We start from the raw sequence: 23,865 nt of genomic DNA on the forward strand, positions 1-23,865 counted from the left end.
GTAGTTGTGGTGCACGGACTTAGTTGCTCTGTGGCATGTGGGGTCTTCCCAGACCAGGGATTGAACCCGTGTGTCCTGCATTAGCAGGCAGATTCTTTACCACTGAGCCACCAGGGAAGCCCTTGGATTTTTGTTTTTGTTTTGCCTGAGCGGCATGTGGGCTCTCAGCCCCCTAACCTTCCCCGCTACATCGGAAGCAGGGAATTTTAACCACTGAACCACCAGGGAAGTCCTCCTTGGAGTTGTTTTAAAGATGAAATGCATTAATACAGATAAGAACCAGTATTTCTATTATCATTATTAATAGTCATAATTTTATCATTATTATAAGTAGAGATGGTTATTCATTTGATAAACATCCATTGGGTTTCTCCTCTGCGTTGGGCCCTGTGCTGGCAGCATGACCATGGACAGAGCAACAGCTGAGACAGACACAGCCCTGCCTTCATGGGGCTTATAGACTAATTGGAGAGGCAGTCACTAAAGACCACTGCAGGTCTAAATAAGGAGACTGTTAGGAGGGAGATGCAGGAACCAGCTTTATCCAGGAGTCCACTCACCTGGCTTTGCCATCCTTTCTACCCCAAGTAAGTCACTCATCTGCCCTGAGCCTCAGGCTCCTCATCTGTGAAATGGGGCTAAGATAATAACATTAACTGTTTCAAAGGACTGCTGTGAGAGTGGACAGTGGGTGAACAGTGGATAGTGCCTGGAACACAGAATACAGGAGATATTACCTGTTATTATTTCTGTTATTACTGCCAGATCTTTTCCGTCACTATTTTACCTTTTTTGTTTCAAATAACTTCAGGCTTATGGAGAGGTTGCCAAGAACATTACATAAAATTTCTGCATACCGTTTCACCCAGATTGCCAATTTAACTTTTTACCTCATTTGCTCTGTCAGGATTCTCCTTTACCTCTAAATACTTCAGGTAATGAGATTGAGTTCATTCCCTTACATAACCACAAAACATTTATGCAAATCAGGAAATTAACTTTGACACAATGCTGCTATCTACAGATTTTATTCAATTTTCACTCTTGAAGGAATTTTTTTCCCTTGTCAAGGATCCAGTCTAGGATCAGGGATTGAATTTAGGCATCCTTTCTCTTTGTTGTTCAGTCAGTCATGTCTGACTCTTTGCGACCCCGTGGACTGCAGCATGCCAGGCCTCCCTGTCCCTCACCATCTCCTAGAATTGGCCCAAGTTCATGTTCATTGCATTGGTGATGCCTGTCTCTTTAGCCCTCTTCAATCCAGAACCCTTCCTTGATTTGTCTTTGTCTCTTATGAGCTTGACATTTTTGAAAAATAGAGGCCATTTGTTTTATAGGATGGCCCTTAGTGTGGGCTTGTCTGAGTTTTCCTTGTGATTCAACTGAGGTTATAGACTTTGACAGGAATATCAGAGAAGCACTGTTCCTTCTTGGTGAATCATATCAGGAGGTATGTGCTATTAGTTCTTCACATTTCAGTTTGTGTTAGCTCGGCTCACTTGGCGAAGGTGTTTACCAGGGTTTCCACTGTAATGATGCTATTGTTCCCCTTGGTATCTTGTGAGGATGTGCTTTGAGACTATGTAACTATCCTGTACTCAGGTTGGCATCCATCAGAAATGCTTATGTCAAATGGTTATTACTCTGGCAGTTGATAAATGGTGGTTTTCTTTTACCTTTACTGTGTGTGTGTGCTCAATCATGTCTGACTATTTGCGACCCCAGGGGCTGTAGCCTGCCAGGCTCCTCTGTCCATGGAATTTTACAGGCAAGAATACTGGAGTGGGTTGCCATTTCCTACTCCAGGGGATCTTCCTGACCCAGGGATCAAACCCACATCTCTTGTGTCTCTTGCATTGGCAGGCAGATTCTTAACCACTAGTGCCATCTGGGAATTAGATACCTTTCAGAAAATTTTTATTGCAATATAGTTGATTTACAATGTTCTGTTAATTTCCACTGTACTGCAAAGTGATTCAGTTTTACATATATATATATATATATATATATATTCTTTTTAATTATGGAGTATCACAGGATGTTGAATATAGCTCCCTATGCTATACAGTAGGACCTTGTTGTTTATCCATTCTATATGTAACAGTTTGTATCTGCTAATCTCAAGCTCCCAATCCTTCCCTCCCCCGCACCCCCTCTTGGCAACCACGAGCCTATTCTCTATGTCTGTGAGTCTGTTTCTGTTTTGTAGATATGTTTGTTTGTGTCATATTTTAGATTCCACATAGAAGTGATATCTTGTGGTGTTTGTCTTTCTGTTTATGACTTACTTTGCATAGCATGATAATCTCTAGGTCCATCCCTGTAGCTGCAAAGTCATTATTTCATTAATTTGTATGGCTGAGTAGTATTCCATTGTATACATGTGCCGCATCTTCTTCTTATGTCTTTATTTATGGCTGTGCTGGGTCTTCACTGCTGCATATGGGCTTTCTCTGTTTGCGAGCAGGGGCTACTCTTTGTTGCCCTGTGTGGGACAACACATTCTGTTGTGGTGCCTTCTCTTGTTGTGGAGCATGGATTCCAGAGCATGCGGGCTCAGCAGTTGTGATGCACAAGCTCAGTTGCTCCGAGGCACGTGGAATCTCCCCAGATCAGGGATTGAATTCATGTCTCCTGCAATGGCGGGCAGGTTCTTAACCACTGGACCACCAGGGAAATCCCCGTGCCACTGGGATGACCCATTCATTGGCTGATGGACATTTAGGTTGCTTCCATGTCTTGGCTATTGTAGACAGTGCTGCTATGAACATTGGGGTGCAGGTATCTTTTTAAAAGGCGAAAGATTTATACGATCTGAAGAGAAACCGGAGTTCAGGTATCTTTTTAAATTAGTGTTTCGTCTGGGTATATGCCCAGGAATGGGATTGCTGGATTATATAGTGATTCTATTTTTAGTTTTTTTAGGGAACCTCCATACGGTCCACACCAAACATTCCCATCAATAGTGTAAGGAGTTTCCCTTTTCTGCACAGATTAGGTACCGTTTTACTGTGAGGAAGAGTTTTTCCTTTCTCCTCCATTTACTTGTTTGTTTATGCATTTGTTCATTCATTTATATTGGTATAGACCTATGGCTTCTTATTTTATTCTAGCGGTTGCAACTGCTGCTGTCCGTCAGCATCTAAATAAGCCCAGGGTCACCCCAGTTAAGTAGAAAGCGCCCCATGCCTCCCAGTTGTCCTGCCTGCCTTGCTGTCTCCCCACTTCTCAGCCACGCCTCCCAAGAGCTGTCTACACTTGCTCACTCCTTTCTCACCTCCCACTCCTTCCCTCATTTGGGGTTTGCTGGCTTCTGTCCCTGTCACTCTCCTGAAACTACACCAACTAAGATCATCAGGGATCTCGCCACCCTACATCTCTCCTCTGACTTGTCATCTTGACAGCATTTGCCACAGTTGGCCATTTCCTCCCCCACCCCTAGCAATGCCTGCTTCCCTGGGTGTCTGTGCCACTCACCCCTGGGATCCCTACCTTCCCTGGCAATCCCTCACAGATTTTTTTTTTTTTTAGGATTTTTAAAATGTGTACCATTTTAAAAGTCTTTATTGAATTTGTTGCAATATTGCTTCTTTTTTTCTATGCCTTGGGTTTTTGGTCCCAAGACATGTGGGATCTTAGCTCCTCGAACAGGGATCAAACCTGCTCTCCCCACAAAGGAAGATGAAGTCATAACTACATTGCTATCCCTAAGCTTTAGGAAGAAGAGCTAATATGTATCATGTTCTCACTCTGTGCCAGGTCCTGTGTGTAAATTAATGGTAATTTACAGCAACCATGAGGTAGTAAGGACTATTTTTTATTCCCATTTTACAGAAGTGGAAACTGAGGCACAGAGAGGTGGAAGTGCTCTGTTTAAGGTCACACAACTAATTAACAGGTCTGGGACTAGATTTTAGGCAGTCTGACTCCAAAGTACACTGCCTCCAGGGTCATCCATGTACTAGCTCAATAAAAAGTCAATGAGCACCTCCTGAGTGCCAGATATGCTCTGAGGAGTTCCAGCCCTACTCTCGTGACCAGCAGATTTTCAGCGAGAGTCTGAGGGGGGAGGGCTGCAAGAGAACCAGAAAACATTATGCAGGCGCTAAAGTTGTATCATATATATGCCACGCTGTGTGTCATGTGGGATGTTAGTTCCCCAACCAGGGATTGAACCTGTGCTCCCTGCAGTGGAAGCATGGAGTCTAACCACTGGACTGCCAGGGAAGTCCCCTGCATCATTTATCATTTTAAAATGACTCTACTCAGCAAAGGAAACCATCAACAAAATAAAAAGGCAACTTACAGAATGGGAGGAATATTTGCCAACCACATATGTCACAAGGGGTTGATATCCAGTGCACACAAAATTTTCATGATAACTCCAAAGCAATAAAATCAATAAATCTATTTAAAAGTGAACAAAGGACCTGAATAGACATTTTTTAAAGAAGGCATACAAGTGACCAACAGGTACATGAAAACGTGCTCAATATCACTTATCATTGGGAAAATGCAAATCAAAAAAACCACAATAAGATATCATCTCACACCTGTTAGGATGGCTGTTATAAAAAGAGAGAGAGAGAGAGATAACAAGTGTGGCAAGGATGTAGAGAAGAGGGAACCTTTGACCATTGGTGGTGGGAATGTAAACTGGTGCACTATGGAAAACAGAAGAGAGGATTCCTCAAGAAATTAAAACTAGAATTACCATATGACCTTCCAATCCCACGTCTGGATATCTGTCCAAAGGAAACGAAACTATTATCTCAAAGAGATATTTGCACTCTCATGTTCATTGCAGTATTATTCACAATAGCCAAGGTGTGGAAACAGGCTAAGTATCTGTCAGTGGGTGAATGGATAAAGAAGGTGGTGTGTGAGGGGACATATGTATACCTATGGCTGATTCATGTTGATGTTTGGCAGAAACCAACACAATTCTGTAAAGCAATTATCCTTCAATTAAAAAATAAAAAAACAAAAGTAGAAGTACTACCAAAAAAGAAAGTGGTGTATGTATACACACAATGAAATATTATTCAGCCGTCCATTATTTTTTATAATTTTATTTATTTTATTATTTGTATTTATTTTGGCTATTCTGGGTCTTGGTTGTTGCACGGTCTTTTTGCCAGTCATGGGGGCTGCTCTCTAGTTGTGGTACGTGGGCTTCTCCTTGCCATGACTTCTCTTGTTGTGGAGCATGGGCTCTAGGGCATGTGGGCTCAGTAGCTGTGGCCACGGGCTTAGTTGCTCTGTGGTATGTGGAATCCTCTGGGCCCAGGGATTGAACCCACGTCCCTTGCATTGGCAGGCAGATTCTTATCCACTGGACCATCAAGGAAGTCCTGCAATATATTCTAGAGATACAGGGAGTGTCCTGATTATTTTTAATAGGTGTCCAGTATTCCACTTTGCATATATATTATGGTTTATTTGATAATTTCCTATTTTTCTTCAAAAATAATTTATTATTCTTATTGGTATTTTTACTTACCTATTTATTTTTTTGGCCATGCTTTGAGGCATGTGGAATCTTAGTTCCCTAACCAGTGGTCCAACCCATGCCCCCTGCATTGGAAGCACAGAGTCTTAACCACTGGACTACCAGGGAAGTCTCTGATTATTCCCTGTTGATGGACACTTGCTTTGTGCCCAGTCTTTGGCCATTACAACGCGTGCTCTCATTAGGGCTGCCATGTATGGTTGTACAAGCCGTGTACTGTAGAAAGGTGCCAATTTATAGTACAGATATTGTAAATTTGTACCACAGGTTTCCAGCAGATGGAAGTAAGTGTATTGAGGAAGGCTCCTTATGGGCCACTAGCAATGCCGACTAGGACAATTTGTACATACATCATTTTGTATGTGCGGTTGTATCTGAATATAGACTTCCAAAAGTGGGATTGCTGGGTTAAACGGTAACTTCATTTGTCATTTGGACAGATTTTGCCCTCTGTTTTTCCTTCTCATAAGCAACATATGAGGCTGCCTGTTTCCCCACAGCCTCACCACCAGACCGCATTTGTCAAACATTTGGATTTTTGCCAATCTGATAGGTGAAAAAGGATAGTGCCGTGCAGTTTTAACTCACATTTATCCTGTTAGGAGTGCAGTGAAACATCTTTACACATTACTTCAGGCTTTCCACGTAGCACTAGTGGTAACGAACCTGTCTGCCAATGCAGGAGATGTAAGAGACGCAAGTTCAATCCCTGGCTCAGGACGATCCCCTGGAGGAACGCATGGCAACCTACTCCAGTATTCTTGTCTGGAGAATCCCATGGACAGAGGGTGGTGGGCTATAGCCCATAGGGCCACAGAGCCAGACACGACTGAAGTGACTTATCATGCACACGTTACTTCTTTTGTATCATTTGTTCAGTGAACTGACTATGCCCTTGGCTTTCTCTTCTACTGGGATGTTGGCAGTTTTCTTCTTGATTTCTAGGAGCTCTTTATATATGGAACTGCTTATAACTTTGCTAGGTGTACTTCTTTTTCCTAGTTCATCATTTGTCTTTTGCCTTTGCTTATGATGGCTTGTTTGTTTATTTGTTTTTTGGGGGGGAGGAGTTTGGGCATGCATAAAACCTATTTATTTAGTTTTTTGGCTGCACTGAGTCTTCATTGCTGTGCTTTCTCTAGTTGCAGTGAGCGGGGGCTACTCTCTAGTTTCCATCCAAGGGCTTCTCATTGCGGTGGCTTCTCTTGTTGAAGAGCACAGGCTCTAGGCACACAGGCTTCAGTAGCTGCAACACAGTCGTTGTGGCTCATGGGTCCTAGAGTATGCAGGATTCAGTAATTGCAGCACTCAGGCTCAGTAGTTGTGGCACATGGGCTTAGGTGCCCTGTGGCAAGTGGAATCTTCCTGAACCAGGGTTTGAGCTCATGTTTCCTGCGTCGGCAGGCAGATTCTCAACCACTAGACCACCAGGGAAGTCCAAGACATGATTTTTATGTAGAAAATAATTTAAAATATTTTTATTAATTTTAAACAAAATAGGTAATACAGGGGTACATTCCTTCTGTAAAAAAATTCAGAACATATAGCTATGGTTGAGGTTACCTTTGATCCCTGCCTCCAACCCATTTCTCATCACACTTCTTCAAAGGCTGCCACGGTTATCCTCTTGGTGTTCAAATCTCCAGGCATTTATTTCTGCATTTCCTTTCATATGTAAATCTGCATTGAAAAACATACAGAATTATTTTAGGATTTCCCAAGCTCTTCATGGTTGACAGAGTTCTTGACAGTTTGCAAAACACATCTCCAATGATAAGTACTTGGCAGATTCCAAAACATCTACCACAGTTTGGAAAGCCCTTCCTGGTGGGTGAAAACATATCTCAGGCTACTAATTTATTCTTAGCACTATTTTGTAGTTTTCTTTGTTTTTTTATTAGCAAATGTTTTTGTACATCTCTCTGAATTCAAGACTTCCTTTTAAAAACATCTTTATTGAGATATAATTCATATACTATCAAATTCACCCATATGTATAATTTAATGGGAGGGGTTTTTTGGTATATTCACAGAATTGTGCAGCCATTGCTACGATCTAATATTAGAACATTTTAATCACCCCCAAAAAAGAAACACCATGCCCTTTAGCAGTCACTTCCCATTTCCCCCACTCAGGCCCCTGCCAACTGCTAACCTGCTTTCTATCTCTATAGATTTGCCTATTCTGGACGCTTCATATCAATGGAACTGTCCAATATATGGTCTTAAAAGGGTTTCCTTTCATTTACCAAGCCACAGTGTCATTATCATCCCTAACTGAAAACAAAGCAATGAAGACAAATGAAAAAGATCCATCGCTCATTAAATCATCAAATGTCTGGTCTATGTTTTAATTTCCAGATCTTCAAAATATCACATATAACTTTTTGTAATTTCTTTGAAGCAGGTTTGAACCAAACCTTGTTTGAACCAAACAAGGTCACCTAGTGCTATTGATTGCTAATTCTTCTCTTTAAAAAAAAACAAACAGCTTTATTTCTTTCTTTACTTTTTGGCCATGCGGGGTCTTCGTTGCCATACAGGCTTTTATTAGTAGCAGCGAGTGTGGACTACTCTCTAGTTGTGGTGCGCGGGCTTCTCTTGTTGCGGAGCACAGGCTCTAGAGCCCATGGGCTTCAGTAGCTGTGGTCTCCGGGCTCTAGAGCACAGGCTCGGTAGCTGGGGTGTACAGGCTTCATTGCTCCGTGGCATTTGGGATCTTCCTGGACCAGGGATTGAACCTGTGTCTCCTGCATTGCAGGTGGATTCTTTTCCACTGAGCCACTACCACAGGGAAGCCTTGTTGCTATTTCATTAAACCTCCTTCTATCAACTGCTATCCCTCCTTCACTTTTTCCTTACTGGTAGTTTATCTGCTAGAGACCCAGGCTGCTGATTCAGTAGAGCAGCACTGCCTGATAGAAATTCAGGAACTTCCCTAGTGCCCCCGTGGCTAAGACTCTGTGCTTCCCATGCTGGGGGCCCAGGTTCAATCTCTGGTCAGGGAAGTAGATCCTGCATGCTGCAACTAAGACCCAGCACAGCCAAATAAGTAAATAAATATTTTTTAGCAAGAGATACAATGGGAGCAACACATACAGTTAAGGAATTTCTAGTACCTGCACTTTTTAAAAAAGTGAAAAGACACACATGAAGTTATTTTAAACAATATATTTTATTTAACCTACTCCACCAAAATAGTATTTTGACATGTAATCAATATAAAAATTATTAGATATTTTAAATTCTTTTGTTTACACTGTCATCAAAACTCATAAGTATTTTATACTGTTGCCACATCACACTTTGCACCAGCCACGATTCTATGGCTCAGTAGCCACATGTAGCTCATGGCTCTCCATAGATAGTTCTCTATTAATTGTAGAGTTTCCTGCCTTTGGATCTGGCTGATGCAACCTTATGGTGGCATTTAATCTGTTCCTCTGTCCCCTGCATTTCCTGCAAACTGGGACTTAGGTCACGAAGCTTGATCAGACTCAGGTTTGGAGTATTTGTTTTTATTTATTTTTTTTTGCCAGCACCTTCCTTTGTGGTGCTTCATACATCCATTAAGAAGCACAGCCTGACCCCTCATCACTCCTTTTGTGATGTCAGCAACCATCAGTGCTTGATGCCCAGACACATTAGTTCATTAGAAATTGCAAAATGGCGATATTCTCATTTCTAAATGTTTGACTGTTACCCAGCTTCACATGGTTTCCCAAACCCAAAGCATCATATGATTTCCCAAGCTTTACAAATCTTTATATTTTATAACATGCTTTTCAATTATTTTTATGATTTAAAAGATAAGGTCAGCTTTTTTTTTTTTTTTAAAAGAGGACTTCTTGATTTTCCAAAATTGTAACAGAGTTAAAAAGTCTTCTCAGTTTTCAAAATGCTTAATTCATTTGACAAATATGCGCTGAGCGCCTACTGTGTGTAGCAGTGAACAAAACAGAGACCCCCACCCTCAGAGCTGATAGCCCAGTGGGGAGGGACAGATGAAAATAAGTAAACAAGATAATTTCAGGTTCTAACCTGTGGTCTGAAGTAAATGAGCAAGGTGGTGTGCAACAAAGCGTGATGTAGTCAGCTCTGTAAATTGGGTGGTCGGGTTGGGCCTTCCAAGAGGGGGACATTGAAGCCGAGAGCTGAAAGCTACCCTGTGAAGGTAGGAGAGCTTGTGGCCTCCCCAGCAAAGGGAACAGCAAGTGTAAAGGCTGAAAAATGGGAACAAGAGGGATGCAGAGGAGGCCAGCGTGGCTGTTGAGAGGGAGAGAAGAAAAAATAAAGTCTGAGAGGTGATGGGGGAGGATGTTCTGAGCCTGGTTGGCTGTGGGGAGGACTCTGACTTTTAACCTGAATGAAATGGAGCTAAGGGAGGATTCTGAGCAAGGGAGGGATGTGATCTGACTCAGATGTTTACAGGGTCCCTCCAGCTGTGTGTGTGTGGGGTCGGGGGAGAGACTCTGGGGACAGAAGAGGAGGAGAGAAACCAGGGAGGAGTTACTGTGACCCTCTAGTGGGGGATAGAAGCGCGGAGGGGGAAGAAGTGTGTGTGTCCTAGATCTTTTGAAAGTAGAGCTGACAGATTTGCTGATGGATTAGGTGTGGGTAGTGAGATAAAAGGGAGGAATCAAGGATGACTCAAAGATTTTAACTTAAGCACCTGGGTGGGTGGTGATGCTATTCCTGAGATGGGTAAGACTGTGGGAGGAGAGGTTTTGAAATCAAGAGTTCAGTTCTGGCCTTTTCCACACAGAGATGTCAGATAAGGCTTCATCTGTCAAGTGTATGGATTCTGGGAAGCAGTCAGGGCTGAGATGTAGACTTTACAATCATTGGCATGGGATGACTTTCCGAGGCTTGAGCCTCAAGGCTATCTCCATGGAGCGTGTATATCTCAAGAAAAGAGTGAAGATTTCAGACCTGGGACCCCTTTAACCTTTAGAGGTCTGAAAGAGAAGGAGACTCCAGCAGAGTAAACTGACAACAGTCAGAGAGGAAGGTATTTTGAAAGATGGGGACAGGCACATGGACAATGACAAAGAGAGAGCAGCAAATCACAAGAGCATGCATAGTCCAGGACTGATTGGAGGGGATGGAGTCCCAGGCCCCATGCTGAGCCGGGTGGGGGAGTCAGATTTTAAGAGGGGAAGTGTCACACTATATCATAAGAAAAGGAGTCAGGTTAATGGAGCGACCGTAGAAGGTGAAGAGTTCCTGTGTGATTATGTCTCCACGCTCTGTGGTTTTTAGAGCCCTTCATGATTTGCAAAGCATGTTACTCATTTAGAAAGCATTTTTGCAAAGTTCTTGGCTACAAAGCACTTTTTAGAGCCAGAAAATTTCGCTTCTGTTCATACCCAGAGCAACGTTTCGCAAACTGCATGTGGCAACCCATCTGTTGGTCATGAAATTAATTTAGTTAAGTCATGACCAGCATTTTTAAAAATAAAATAGAACATTGCAGAGTGTGTTACATAGCGAAAGTCAGAGTTGTGTCCTGAAATCTTTTTTTTTTTTTTTTTGGTCACATTATAAAATGCATTCTTACTGTGGGTGCTGTCAAAACATTTAAAAGATTGCCCCAGAGAAGCTTTTGCAAAAAGTGCAGCAGAGAGCAGTAGGAGAATATTCAATGAAAGTGTCTGTAAAGTAAAAAACTGGAAATAATCTAAATGTCTGTCATCAAACCTTCTCCTATAAAGGTTGTCAGTTTTCTTTCCTGGAGTCTCCTTCTCTTCCAGATAGAATGCTGTATTTATAAAACCAGAATACTACACAGCAGTGAAAATTCATTCATTTGACCTATACATCAACATGGATAGGTCTTGAAAGCACACAGTTGAGTGAAAAAGTTACATGATTATAATAGCAATTCTTTATATCAAAATAAGGTACAGGATATCAAATATTTTTGTGAGAAAAGGACAGAATATAGATAGTAGAAGTACTGACACATCTTTTTTTATTAAAGTGGAGTTGACTTACAAAATATTACATTAGTTTCAGGTATACAGCATAGCGATTCAATGTTTTTATAGATTATACTCCATTTAAAGTTATTATAAAATATTGGTTATTTTCTCCTTGCTGTACAATATGTACTTGTAGCTTATTTATTTTATATGTATTTTGTACCTCTTCATCCCCTTCCCCTATTTTGTCTCTCCCCCTTGCCCTCTCCTCAATGGTTTGTTCTAGTTTGTTTTCTATGTCTGTGAGTCTGTTTCTGTTTGTTCTGTTTTCTGCTACGTTAATTTGTTTTCTTTTTTAGACTCCACATAGAAGTGAACGCATCACTATTTGTCTTTGTCTGATCTGTTTCACTAAGCATAATACCCTCTAGGTCCATCCATGTGACACACAGTTCTTTCTTAAAAATTAATTAACTAATTAATTTTCTTTTTGGTTGCACTGGGTCTTCATTGCTTTTCCCAAGGCTGTCTCTAGTTGGGGTGAGCGGGGGCTCCTCTTCATTGTGGTTTGCAGGCTTTTCAATGCAGTGGCTTCTCTTGTTGCAGAGACAGCCTCAAGGCTTTCGGGCTTCAGTAGCTGTGGTGCACAAGCTTAGTTGCTCCAAGGCATGTGGAATCTTCCCGGACCAGGGATTGAACCGGCGTCCCCTGCATTGGCAGGCAGATTCTTAACCACTGCACCACCAGGAATGCCCTGACACATAGTTCTTGGGAAGGATACCTCAACCCCAGGATAGTGGTTACCTTGGGGGAGGGTGGGGAAATGGAGTAAGAGATGGGTACAGAGAGGACTCCAATCACTGCTGGTATGTTTCAGTTCTTAAAAATATAGTAGTTGAAAATATGTTCATCGTGAGCATTTGTTAATTCTGGGGTGATGAGTATATGACTTTATTCCCGGTTGAGATTTGGAGGCCTCCGTTGTATTAGGTGGCAATTATGTAGTTGCTGAAAATGGAAGGATGGGGGACCATAGGGCCTTGGGGAAGGGGTAGAGGTGGTGGCATGTACTGCTATCAGTCAGGGCCCTAGCCTTGAGGGGGCTGGCCTGGAGGAAAGAGTAAGAATCTAACTGGGTGATAGAGGGAGCTGTGTGGGCAGGATAGCAGGACTGATCTTTGAGGGAGAGATACAACCAGCACAGGGAGGGAACCAAGGAGAGAAATGCCACAACTCCATTCTCCTCCTGTTCCCTGACCCCAACTGGGTGGCTCCCAACTGCAGCCAGAGGGTCAAGAGAGTCTCTGGTACAGACCACAGGTGCCTCTCTAAGGGGAGAGGGCCGGACGGTGGGTGGAGAGCAGGATGGCTGGCAAGAAGCTTGGGACAGCATCCCTTTACCAGCTGCTACCTGAGTGCTGCGGGGCTTCCCAGGTGGCTCAGTGGTAAAGAACCCTCCTGCCAATGCAGGAGACATGAGATGCAGGGTCAGTCCCTGGGTCGAGAAGATGCCCTGTAGGAGGGCATGACAATCCACTCCAGTATTCTTGTCTGGAGAATCCCATGGGTGGAGGAGCCTGGTGGGCGACAGTCCATAGGGTCACAAAGAGTTGGACACGACTGAGCAACTAAGCGTACACACAAGTGCTGAGTTTCATCAATTCACATCTTACCACCAATGAAAAATGGACTCACTCTGACAGTGGATGTGTGGCTCAGCTTTGTGGAAATGCAGCAGTCAGTAATTTTTAAAATATGTATTTATTTATCGACTGTGTCGGGTCTTCACTGTGGTGCACAGACTTAGTTTCCCCATGGCATATAGGATCTTAGTTCTCCCACCAGGGATGGAACCACAGTCCCCTTGCATTGGAAGGCGATTCTTAACCAGTGGACCACCAGGGGAGTCCTAGCATTCAGTATTTTAATAACTGGTACAGTCTCACCCATGTCAACCTCTGGGTGTCAGCCGTGGGTGGTGATTATATGATCTTGGACTTTTCTGTCTTTATGAAAAGTTCATTGTGGTTTCAGGAAGAGCATTGGGGCTCCCCAGGCCACACTTCTGACCTCCCCTCCTTTCCCCACCCCTGCCCCCTGCCCCCTGCCAGGCCATGGACAGTCAGAAGCAGTTCACCGGTCCGGAAATCCAGTTCCTGCTTTCGTGTTCCGAAGCGGATGAGAACGAGATGATCGACTGCGAGGAGTTCGCCAACCGCTTCCAGGAGCCAGCCCGCGACATCGGCTTCAACGTGGCGGTGCTGCTGACCAACCTGTCCGAGCACGTGCCACACGACCCGCGCCTGCGCAACTTCCTCGAACTCGCGGAGAGCATCCTCGAGTACTTCCGGCCCTACCTGGGCCGCATCGAGATCATGGGGGCCTCCCGCCGCATCGAGCGTATCTACTTCGAGATCTCGGAGACCAACCGCGCCCAGTGGGAGATGCCCCAGGTCAGCGGACCCATGCACGTGCCTGCTCGCTTCCCGGGGCTTCCGGGACATGCCCCTCGCATGCTTGGACCCCACATGGGGCAGTGCATGCTTTGCAAATCTCCTTTGCAGACTCCACTGGGTCCCTGCTCCATTCATGCAAGCCCATGCCCACCCTTTTGCACACGTTGTATGGGTACTGCTGTGCCTCTGCAGACCTCTAGCTCTCCCATGCCCACCTTGTGAAGACTCGGCCTGTGCATGAACATACCCTGATATGGGGCTTCCCGGGTGGCTCAATGGTAAATAATCTGCCTGCAATGCAGGAGACGAGGGTTCGATGCCTGGGTTGGGAAGATCCCTTAGAGGAGGGCATGGCAATCCACTCCAGTATTCTTGCCTGAAGAATCTGCATGGATAGAGGAGTCTGTGGGCGGCTACAGTTCATGGGGTCACAAAGCATTGGACACGACTGAAACAACTGAACACAGAGCATACATACCTTGATGCAACACAAGCAGCATTGGCATGCCCTCAGTGTGGCTGCTCACACCACGCCTGCCTCTTGCACACACACCCTGGGAGCTCTTAACAGTCCGGATGCAACTGTACCCACACTGTGTACTTGAACCCACGTGGTTACACCCACCTCGCTCACCTTACCAGCAGCTCCTGGTATGCTCTCTCTCGACACTGGCCTGCCCGTGCCCACTCTTTTGCACACTCACTCTGAGGGCTCCGGGATGCCCTAATGCTGGCCCATCCCTCACCAGTCACCACGTGCGTGCATGCCAAGTCTCTTCAGTCGTGTCTGACTCTGCAACCCTATGCACTATAGCCCACCAGGCACCTCTGTCCATGGGATTCTCCAGGCAAGAACACTGGAGTGGGCTGCCATTTCCTTCTCCACACCAGTCACCACGTGTGCCCCCAAATGCCCTCTGAGTTCCTAACACACAATTCCCATCTCACTTGTGGGTGCACACTTCTGGGCCCACCTGTGGGTGCACCTGTCTTGCGCACTCAGAGGATGCCAGTGTGCCTTCCTGAAGCCCTGGCATGCCATATGGTTGCCTGCCCCTCACTCATTCACCCGCATGCCCTGGCACACCCATGCTCACCCATAAGCACTTGGACCGCCCTCTACAACATGTTCACAAGGCGTGGTCAAGCCGACCCGTTGACCTGATGTGCCCCTAATATGCCCAGCCCACGGTGTTTGCCCTTTACATACTCACTTGTTCCAAGAGTACACTCACACGGCCCTGGAGTGCCCCCAGTCCACCTCACACTCTTAGCCAGCACGTGGTTCCCATCCCCCATTCTCTCACATGCCCACGTGCCTCTCAGGCAGGTTCAGCCCCTGTTGTCCAAGTGGCCCTCCTGCTCACAATCACCATGCATATGAAGGCTGTGTGCCCCTTGCACTCACACTTCCTTTTTCTTATTTTTTTCGTATTTTGGCCATGCTATGCAGCATGCAAGATGGTTCCCCAATCAGGGATGGAACCCAGGCCTCCACAGTGAAAGCACAGAATCCTAACCCCAAGGCCACCAGGGAACTCTCCCCACTTCCCTTTGGTTTCTCAGAAGCCCCCCAGGCACCCACACACTCCTCCTACTTGCTCTTGCACACCCTTCCCACATCACACAGTCCGTGAGGCTTGCACTCCCATCACCTCCTCAGTCCTGGGCCCCTCGACTCTCCTCCTTGGTCAGACCTGGCTCCTGTACTCCCAGGCTTGTACCCCACTCTGAACCCTGCCCTCATGTTCCAGGCCCTCTTACATTTATTCCTGGGCCCCCCTGCATAAGCATCCTGGTGCATACACACAGCCTGTATGAACCGTAGGCCCCTCCCACATTTACAGGACTTCCCAGGTGGCTCAGCGGTAAAGAATCCACTGCCAATGCAGGAGACATGGGTTCAAGCCCTGGCTCAGGAAGATCCTCTGGAGAAGGAAATGGCAACCCACACCAGTATTTTTGCCTGGGAAATCTCATGGACAGAGGAGCCTGGTGGGCTACAGTCCATGGAGTCGCAAAGAGTTGGACATGATTTAGTGACTAAACAGCAGCAAGAGCTCACATTTACAGCCTCCATCCCCGGTTTTGCCCAGGTCCACGCATGCCTCCCCCATATGCCCATGTCCGCGGAGCACACTGAGCCCGGCATGGCCACCTGCTCCCCCACACCCTCCCATGCCACCTTGGCCCCCCCAACACCGATACCTCCCTGAGCTCCTTGCGCCCCCTCACAAGGCTTCTGCACATCGGTCCCCATCACATACTCCACCGGAACCCCCAAGATTTTGCTCACTCATCTGTATTCCTTGAGGCATCACTGTACATTCATCCTGCTCTCCAATCTGCCTTAAAAGCCATCGCATCATCCTCGCACCCAGAATGGTCACACGTCCCTTCATCTGCAGGAAACCGTGGCTCACCACTGGCCCTTCACACTCTGGTACCTGCTGTGGGAGCTCCAGCCCCCACCTCTGCCCCTCAAATGCACTCCCCGGGCACACTCTGTTAGCGTTATTCCTCTAAACACTCACTTCCTCCTGCTCACTCCTTCCCATTCCCACCTTCTAGTGATCCCAGGAGTCCATGTCTGCCTGCGCGGCCCTCCAGCGCTCAAACAGCAGTACCGAGATAGCAGGCACTGTGGGGCATTTCCTAGGCGCCAGGCCCTGTTCTAAGCATTCAGCATCTATTAACTCATAAGGGGAAACTGAGGCCCAGAGAGTTCCGTCTAACAGTGGTAGAATCGGGATTGGAACCCAGACAGGCTGGCTGCAGAACCTTTGCCCTCAACCACCATGCCCCTTTTCTCAAAGAAGCCAAAATCATCGATTCTGGAGCCAGCTTGTTGGGAATTCAAATTCTACGCCTATCACCTTTCGGCTGCGTCACCCTGAGCACGTGACTTTCTGGGCCTCCACTTCCTCATCTGTAAAATGGGGATAACAGCCCATACTTCTGCGACGGTTTGTAAAGATTAAATGTGACTACGATACGCAAAATGCCAGGATACTGGCCCTGGTCCTGTTGAAATTCATACAAGCGCACCTACATGCGCTCCTCGAAAATAGCAACCACGATGATGCTTAGAACAGCGGCGAGCGCCCGGCCGCCTTCGCTGTGGTCCCAAGTGCCTGCCGACGGCGCCCCCATCATGTCCCCTCCGTCCCGCGCTGCAGGTGAAGGAGTCGAAGCGTCAATTCATCTTCGACGTGGTGAACGAGGGCGGCGAGTCGGAGAAGATGGAGCTCTTCGTGAGCTTCTGCGAGGACACCATCTTCGAGATGCAGATCGCCGCGCAGATCTCGGAGCCCGAGGGCGAGCCGGAGGAGGACGAGGACGAGGGCGCGGGCGCGGCGGAGGCGGGCGCCGAGAGCGCGGAGGAGGGCGCCGTGGGGCCCGAGGGCGCGGCGGCCACGGCGGCGGCAGGCGCCACGGCGCGGCTGGTGGCGGCCGCGAACCGGGCCATGCGGGGCCTCAGCTACCGCAGCCTGCGGCGGCGCGTGCGGCGGCTGCGGCGGCTCACGGCGCGCGAGGCGGCGACCGCAGTGGCCGCACTCCTCTGGGCGGCGCTGGCGCGCGCGGGCGCGGCGGGCGCCGGGGCCGCGGCGGGCGCGCTGCGCCTGCTCTGGGGCTCGCTCTTCGGCGGCGGCCTGGTGGAGGGCGCCAAGAAGGTGACGGTGACCGAGCTCCTGGCGGGCATGCCCGACCCCACGAGCGACGAGGTGCACGGCGAGCAGCCGGCCGGGTCCGGGGGCGACGCGGACGGCGAGGGCGCGGGCGAGGGCGCGGGTGATGCCGCCGAGGGTGCGGGCGACGAGGAGGCGGCGGACCAGGAGGACCCGGGAGTCGCCGACGGGACGGTGGCCGTGGCCGATGGGGGGCCCTTCCGACCCGAAGGGGCCGGCCTCGGGGACATGGGTGACACGACGCCGGCGGAGCCGCCCACGCCCGAGGGCTCGCCCATCCTCAAGAGGAAGCTGGGGGTGAGAGTGTGGGCGGGGGCTTGAGGGCTTTGGAATGACTGAGGTAGGAAGGAGGGTGAGAAAGGGGAAGAGAGACTCTTAATAGAGGGTGGGTGGCAGTGCACAGAGAGAAGGAAAAAAATAACAATGAGAGGGCCTGAGAGATGCACAGAGAGACACACACAAAGATGGACACAGAGATGGAGACCTGGAGAAAGGTTCTCGGTAATACTCGCAGTGTTTCTGGGAGCCGCGGAGAAAAAGATATCTGGAAACAAATAGAGCCAGCGATCCAGAGACCGAATTAGAGGAGAATGGAGATCAAGATCTAAAACGATCCAAGATGGGGTCAGAGACACTGGGAAAGACCCTCAGAGATACAGGCGATTGTGGGGAATTAAGTAGCCCACTTGATGGAAGCCCCTAAAACATTATCGGGCCCTCAGTGCAGAGAGTGCCGTAGGGGTGCGGTTGTCAAGGTGATGAGAGGCCACGCCCGGAGAAGCACTCCACTGGGGGTCTGCCTGACTGCACAGTGCTTTGGTCACGGCTGCTCCATCTTTCTGAGCCTGTTTCCCCTCTGTAAAATGAGAGTTATAATCCCTTTTCTGGTGGGGGTGGAAGGAGAGTACAACTCAGATTACCTAGCAGAAAAGTGCAGAAGGGACATGGAGAGGAATAGGCAGGTCTGAGAGGCCCTGAGGGTTCAGGCTTCGCCCTGATACTTGCCCTGCCGCCAGGTGGACGGAGAGGAAGAAGAGCTGCCTCCAGAGCCGGAGCCAGAGCCGGAACCCGAGCCCGAGAAAGCTGAGTGAGTGGTCTCGGGTGCAAGGGGCCCAGACCCCATCATTGCCTCCCTCATGGACTAGGAGCCTTCCGAGGTCAGGGCCTGAGGCTGTCCTGGTTACCCTGTGACCTTAGCATCACTCAGCCCAGGCCCAGACCCAGAGGAGGGCCTCTGTGAAAGGCGGTAGAGGAAGAAATGCTCCTCTCTTCCCCATAAGCCTTTCTACCAGACGTTCCCTCTGCCTGCAGCACCCTCCCCTATGCTTGTTCTCAGCCTTCCTCCTCCTCCCCATGATGGCTCACCCATCTCCTTTTCCTTCAAGCCTACCTTGACTCGCCTGCTAAGATGAAGGGGTGTCTCCTTCTCTGGGTTCCCATGAGCCTCTGAGCTTCCCCCATCCCAGCCCTGACCACTCTGGGCTGCCACTGTCTGGTGATGGGTCTGTACCCCATTGGACCCGCACCCCATGAAGAGGTTGGTCTCACCACGATGTCTGCAGCACCATCGAGACCTGGGCCAGGCAGGAGAGGGGCCCCACACTTGGCTTTGAATGAATGAAATCATGCCTTTCCCAGGCACCTTCTCACTCTTTCTGTATCCTGCCCTGCAGTGCTGAGAATGGGGAGAAGGAAGAAGTCCCTGAGACCCCACCAGAACCCCCCAAGAAGGCAGCTCCTCCTCCACCTCCTCCAAAGAAGGAGGGAGCTGGTGGTGCAGGCCTGGAATTCTGGGGAGAACTGGAAGTACAGCGGGTGAAATTCTTGGTGAGGACCCAGCAAGGGCATCTGAAGCCCCCTCTCCCAGGGACACCCACTCAGCATTCACACGACCTCTGCCCCCACCCTGTTCTTAAGCCCACCTGTGCCCGGCTCACCTATGAAGGGAAGCCAGGCTGGGCAGAGGGCAGATGTGCCCAGACAGAGCAGGACCTGGGCAGAGGGCAGCGTGTTCCGGTGGTTCTCCCTTGGCTGCTCAGCCTCTCCCTGCTCACAGTCCTTATTCCAGCCTCCATGCCTGTGCGCACCTGGGGCCATCTGCTTCGACTTCCCTCCCCCATCCTCTATCCAGAGCTAAATCCAACTGAAGCCGTGGCCTATATCTTGGCTCTCAACCTTCAGATGGGAGCAGCCACACAAGCCCCAGCTCCTCCTCCTGTGCGGTGGAGGGTGGGGGGCGGTGTGAGGCGGACTCACCTCCTCATCCAGGCCCAGAAGAAGGGAGGGTGAAATTTGGGAGGGCAGGGCCCAGGGCTCCACCTGTCCTGTCTCCTCTCCAGGCCAGCCTGACATGAGGGCATGAGGGAAACATACTGGACAAAAGGGGGGTTCCTTAAGGATTTGGGGGAAGAATGGGGAATGGAGAGAGCAGTGGAGAGGAAAGAAGGAAAGGAGAGGTAGGAATAGATGTCCTCTGCCCGGGATAAAGCAGAGCAGGCCACCCTGCCCAGGAAGTAGCATGGCAGAGGGGTTGGGAGGGTGGACTCTGGAGCTGTACTGCCTGACTTCAAAGCCCAGGCCTGCCACTTCTTAGCAACATGACCTTGAACAAGACAACTCACTCCCTCAGCCTCCGTTTCCTCATCCAGGAAGTGTGCACATCAGTGCAGAACTAAACAGGTTCATGTAGATAAAGCACTTAGCCCAGGTCTTGGTATATAGTAAGCACTCAATACATGGGAAATTGTGGGACCAGTTATTCAGGACCCTGGTGCTTGGATTTTGAGTGAATGTTGGGATAAATTCTCCAAGGGAGAGGCTGCACTGTGAACTCTGTCTTTCTCTTTCTCTCTCCATCTTAGAACTACCTCTCAAGGAATTTTTACACCCTGCGATTCCTTGCCCTCTTCTTGGCATTTGCCATCAACTTCATCCTGCTGTTTTATAAGGTACTGGTCAAGAGGGGCTGGGAGGATCAAGTGCTGATCTGGGCTCTGGGATGGGAGGTTCAGTCCCAACGCGTCCCCGGGGCCCTTGAAATTCACCAGGGACAAGGGATTGGGCTCAGGGTCCTGGGGAAGTTTCAGGCTGGACACCTGAATCTTGAGACCCTGTATGAGTGAGTGTAGGTGTCTGGGTCCATCTGGAACAGATGCCTGAGGGCCCAGGGGAGTTAGAGCAGTGAACAGGTTGTGGGTTCCACGTTCAGCTCTGCCACTGGCCAGCCCTGAGCCCCTGGGTGCAGGCCTTCCCCTCTCTGCAGCACCACCAATTCAGTTACTTCTCTTTATTTTCACATAAGCTGAAGAGAAATCTGTGGGGAGGAAGCAATGGGAAGCTCATGGAATAGAAGGAGAGGCCTAAGAAGCAGCCCTCCTAAAGGACAAAGGGACCTTGAGGATCTTGTCCAGAACCTGGATAACATGGCCGAGAGGCAGTCTAGCAGAGTGTTGAGAGCACGGCTTCTGTAGCATCAGAGTCTAGCTCTACTACTCACTGGTGGCATGAAGTCAGGCAAAGTGTTTAAAACCCCCTCCCTTTTTCTTTTGGCCATGTCAGTCCTCATATGGGATCTTAGTTTCCCAACCAGGGATTGAACCCACAGCCTCTGAACTGGAAACATGGAATTCCGACCACTGGATCACCAGGGAGTCCCATCCCCCCCTTTTTTTAAACACATGTCAATTCTCTTAATTCTCACAGCTCAGGGACTAAGATCCTGCATGCTGTACAGTGCGGCCAAAACAAAACAAACAAAAAAACCCACCACATGTAAAGCTCTTCGAATAGTACCTGGTATATAAAGATGCTATATGAATAAATGATAGTGACCACTAATTTTAGTATTAATAATAATATTAGTGTTAAGGGAATTTCCTGTCAGTCCCTGGTTAGGCCTCCTCTTTTGCTGCCAAGAGCTTGGGTTCAATCCCTGGTTGGGGAACTAAGATCTCACAAGCTGATATATATATGTGTATGCGTGCTAAGTCACTTCAGTCATGTCCAACTCTTTGCGACCCCATGGACTGTAGCTTGTCAAGCTCCTCTGTCCATGGGATTCTCCAGGCAAGTATACTGGAGTGGGTTGCCATTTCCTCCTCCAGGGAATCTTCCTGACCCAGGGATTGAATCTGTGTTTCTTATGTCTCCTGCATTGACAGGCAGGTTCTTTATTACTAGTGCCACCTGGGAAGACCTTGATGTGTGTGTATGTGTGTGTGTGTGTGTGTGTGTGTGTGTGTGTGTTAAAATTAGTCTGTCTATAGGGCTCTGCTATCAAGACAGATCAGCTCTGTTTTCAGTTCTCCTGTCACTCAGTTCAATAGTCAAGATTCCCAGGACAGAGTCTGATTTGCTAGCTCGGGTCCTGGACCTGCCCCTTGACCTTGATTGACAGTCCCGCTGAGACTGCCCCTGACAGGGTCCCAGACCAGTCTCAGGCATGGAGGCTGTTCATTTTCCTCGAGGGTTCAGGGCGTGGCAGGACCCGGTACCAGGACACCGGGTCCCCACCCTGGCTGACCTGTGCCCCGCTCCTTTAGGTCTCTGATTCTCCGCCGGGGGAGGATGACATGGAGGGATCAGCAGCTGGGGGCCTGTCGGGAGCAGGGTCTGGTGGCGGCTCCGGCTGGGGCTCGGGGGCTGGAGAGGAAGCGGAGGGCGAGGAGGATGAGAACATGGTCTACTACTTCCTGGAGGAGAGCACGGGCTACATGGAGCCAGCCTTGCGCTGCTTGAGCCTTCTGCACACGCTGGTGGCCTTTCTCTGTATCATTGGCTACAACTGCCTCAAGGTGGGTCATGACCACAGCCCTGGGGCCGGGACGTGCGCGCGCGTGTGTGTGTGTGTGTGTGTGTGTGTGTGTGTGTGTTTGGAGGGGAGGGGAGAACATGAGCTGGGGCCCTGGCTGAGAGGACCTGGGACAGGGGCTGGGGTGTGGTGCGGTGTTGGGACAAAGGGGACCTAGGGCTGGGGTAAGACCAGGGGCTGAATACAGGATTGGGCTCTTTAGCAAGTGTGACATTCAAACTGGGAACTGATGCAGCTCACAGTGAAGAGATGGCTCCTGTGATGATGTTAATTTCTGGGTCAAGAAGCACAGTTTGTCATTTGGGACTATTTTCTACGTGTTGGTCAGCTGGTGAATCTGTGAGGGTGTGTGGGCCTCAGACACAGCCTGGGTGCCAACAGGGGGGCATGGATTCTGACATTAACTGTGCCCGAAGCTTTGTGATGCCCCATAAGTTGTGCTACAAAAACTTCCGTTTGAGGTCCATGAGAGCTGACTGTCCAGCTAATCTTGATACTTTACAACTGGACGAACGGCGTTCTTTGGGCTTCGAACGTCTGCATGTGCGGTTCCCTCTGCCTGGAAAGCTCTGCCCTGCTTTGACCTCCTCTCACCTGCCTGTTTCATTCTTCCTCCTTCCCTTGGGAGGCCACTGGCTGCAGCAGACACCAGTTCTGGGCCCCCCTGGGTTTTCTCTGAATCCCAGCCCTGACCGATGATCGTGTTTCACCACCACAACTACCCTGATCACTCTGGGAGCGTGCCTCTGATGTGGGGTCTCATGAAGGCTCCAGCAAGACGTCCCGGCTCCTGTTGAGGCTGTGGTCTCCTGACCTAACTCCCCCGACTCCATTTACCTCCCTGCACCCTCTAGGTGCCCCTGGTGATCTTTAAGCGGGAGAAGGAACTGGCCCGGAAGCTGGAGTTTGACGGCCTCTATATCACGGAGCAGCCTGAGGACGATGATGTGAAAGGACAGTGGGACCGGCTGGTGCTGAACACTCCGTAAGGGCTCAGCACCCCCTGCAGCGGGTGGGGGAAGCAGAGCTGGGGTGCCGCTCCATCCCCAGCCCAGGCCTGGAAAGCCTGGGGTTCCAGGCGCTACCGCTCCTGACTCATTCTCCCCAAGCCTCCACCTTCCTCTTTGTAATACATACTGATTGCCTGTGCATTGAAGCACCTGTGGGCGTGTTGGTAACACATGGAGGTTCCTGGAGCCCCAGCCCAGGAGATTCTGGTTCAGTGAGTCTCTAGAAGCGCCCAGGAACCTGCATTTTAAACTCAGTCCTCACGCAGGATTCTCACCAGGTGTCATGAATGGGAAATTGATGAAATCATTTGGGTTTTGAACTGAGCCCAGAGAGGAAATGAGTGTTATGAGGATGATGTGGCAGGACACTGGACCCCCAAAGAGCATTCCCAGCCCATCCCATCCACCCCAGATGAAGTCCCATCTTCCGTGTTCATACATCCAGGCTGCATCCTGAGAGGGAG

At 48.9% G+C, this 23,865-nt stretch overlaps 1 protein-coding gene across 2 annotated transcripts in view; it reads left to right on the forward strand.

Annotated features, from left to right (window-relative positions):
- Positions 1–23,865, forward strand: part of RYR1 (ryanodine receptor 1) — a 125,076-nt gene that overhangs the window by 94,340 nt on the left and 6,871 nt on the right. For both annotated transcript variants that reach the window (XM_065926037.1, XM_065926038.1), the window contains 7 exons: positions 13,548–13,889; positions 17,072–17,878; positions 18,598–18,668; positions 19,255–19,408; positions 20,443–20,529; positions 22,123–22,374; positions 23,246–23,376. In XM_065926037.1, coding sequence (XP_065782109.1) covers positions 13,548–13,889; positions 17,072–17,878; positions 18,598–18,668; positions 19,255–19,408; positions 20,443–20,529; positions 22,123–22,374; positions 23,246–23,376 — 1,844 coding nt within the window. The remainder of the gene's footprint in view (positions 1–13,547; positions 13,890–17,071; positions 17,879–18,597; positions 18,669–19,254; positions 19,409–20,442; positions 20,530–22,122; positions 22,375–23,245; positions 23,377–23,865) is intronic.

This window comes from Muntiacus reevesi, chromosome 2 (assembly GCF_963930625.1).
Source record: "Muntiacus reevesi chromosome 2, mMunRee1.1, whole genome shotgun sequence".
NCBI classification, from domain to species: Eukaryota; Metazoa; Chordata; class Mammalia; order Artiodactyla; family Cervidae; genus Muntiacus; species Muntiacus reevesi.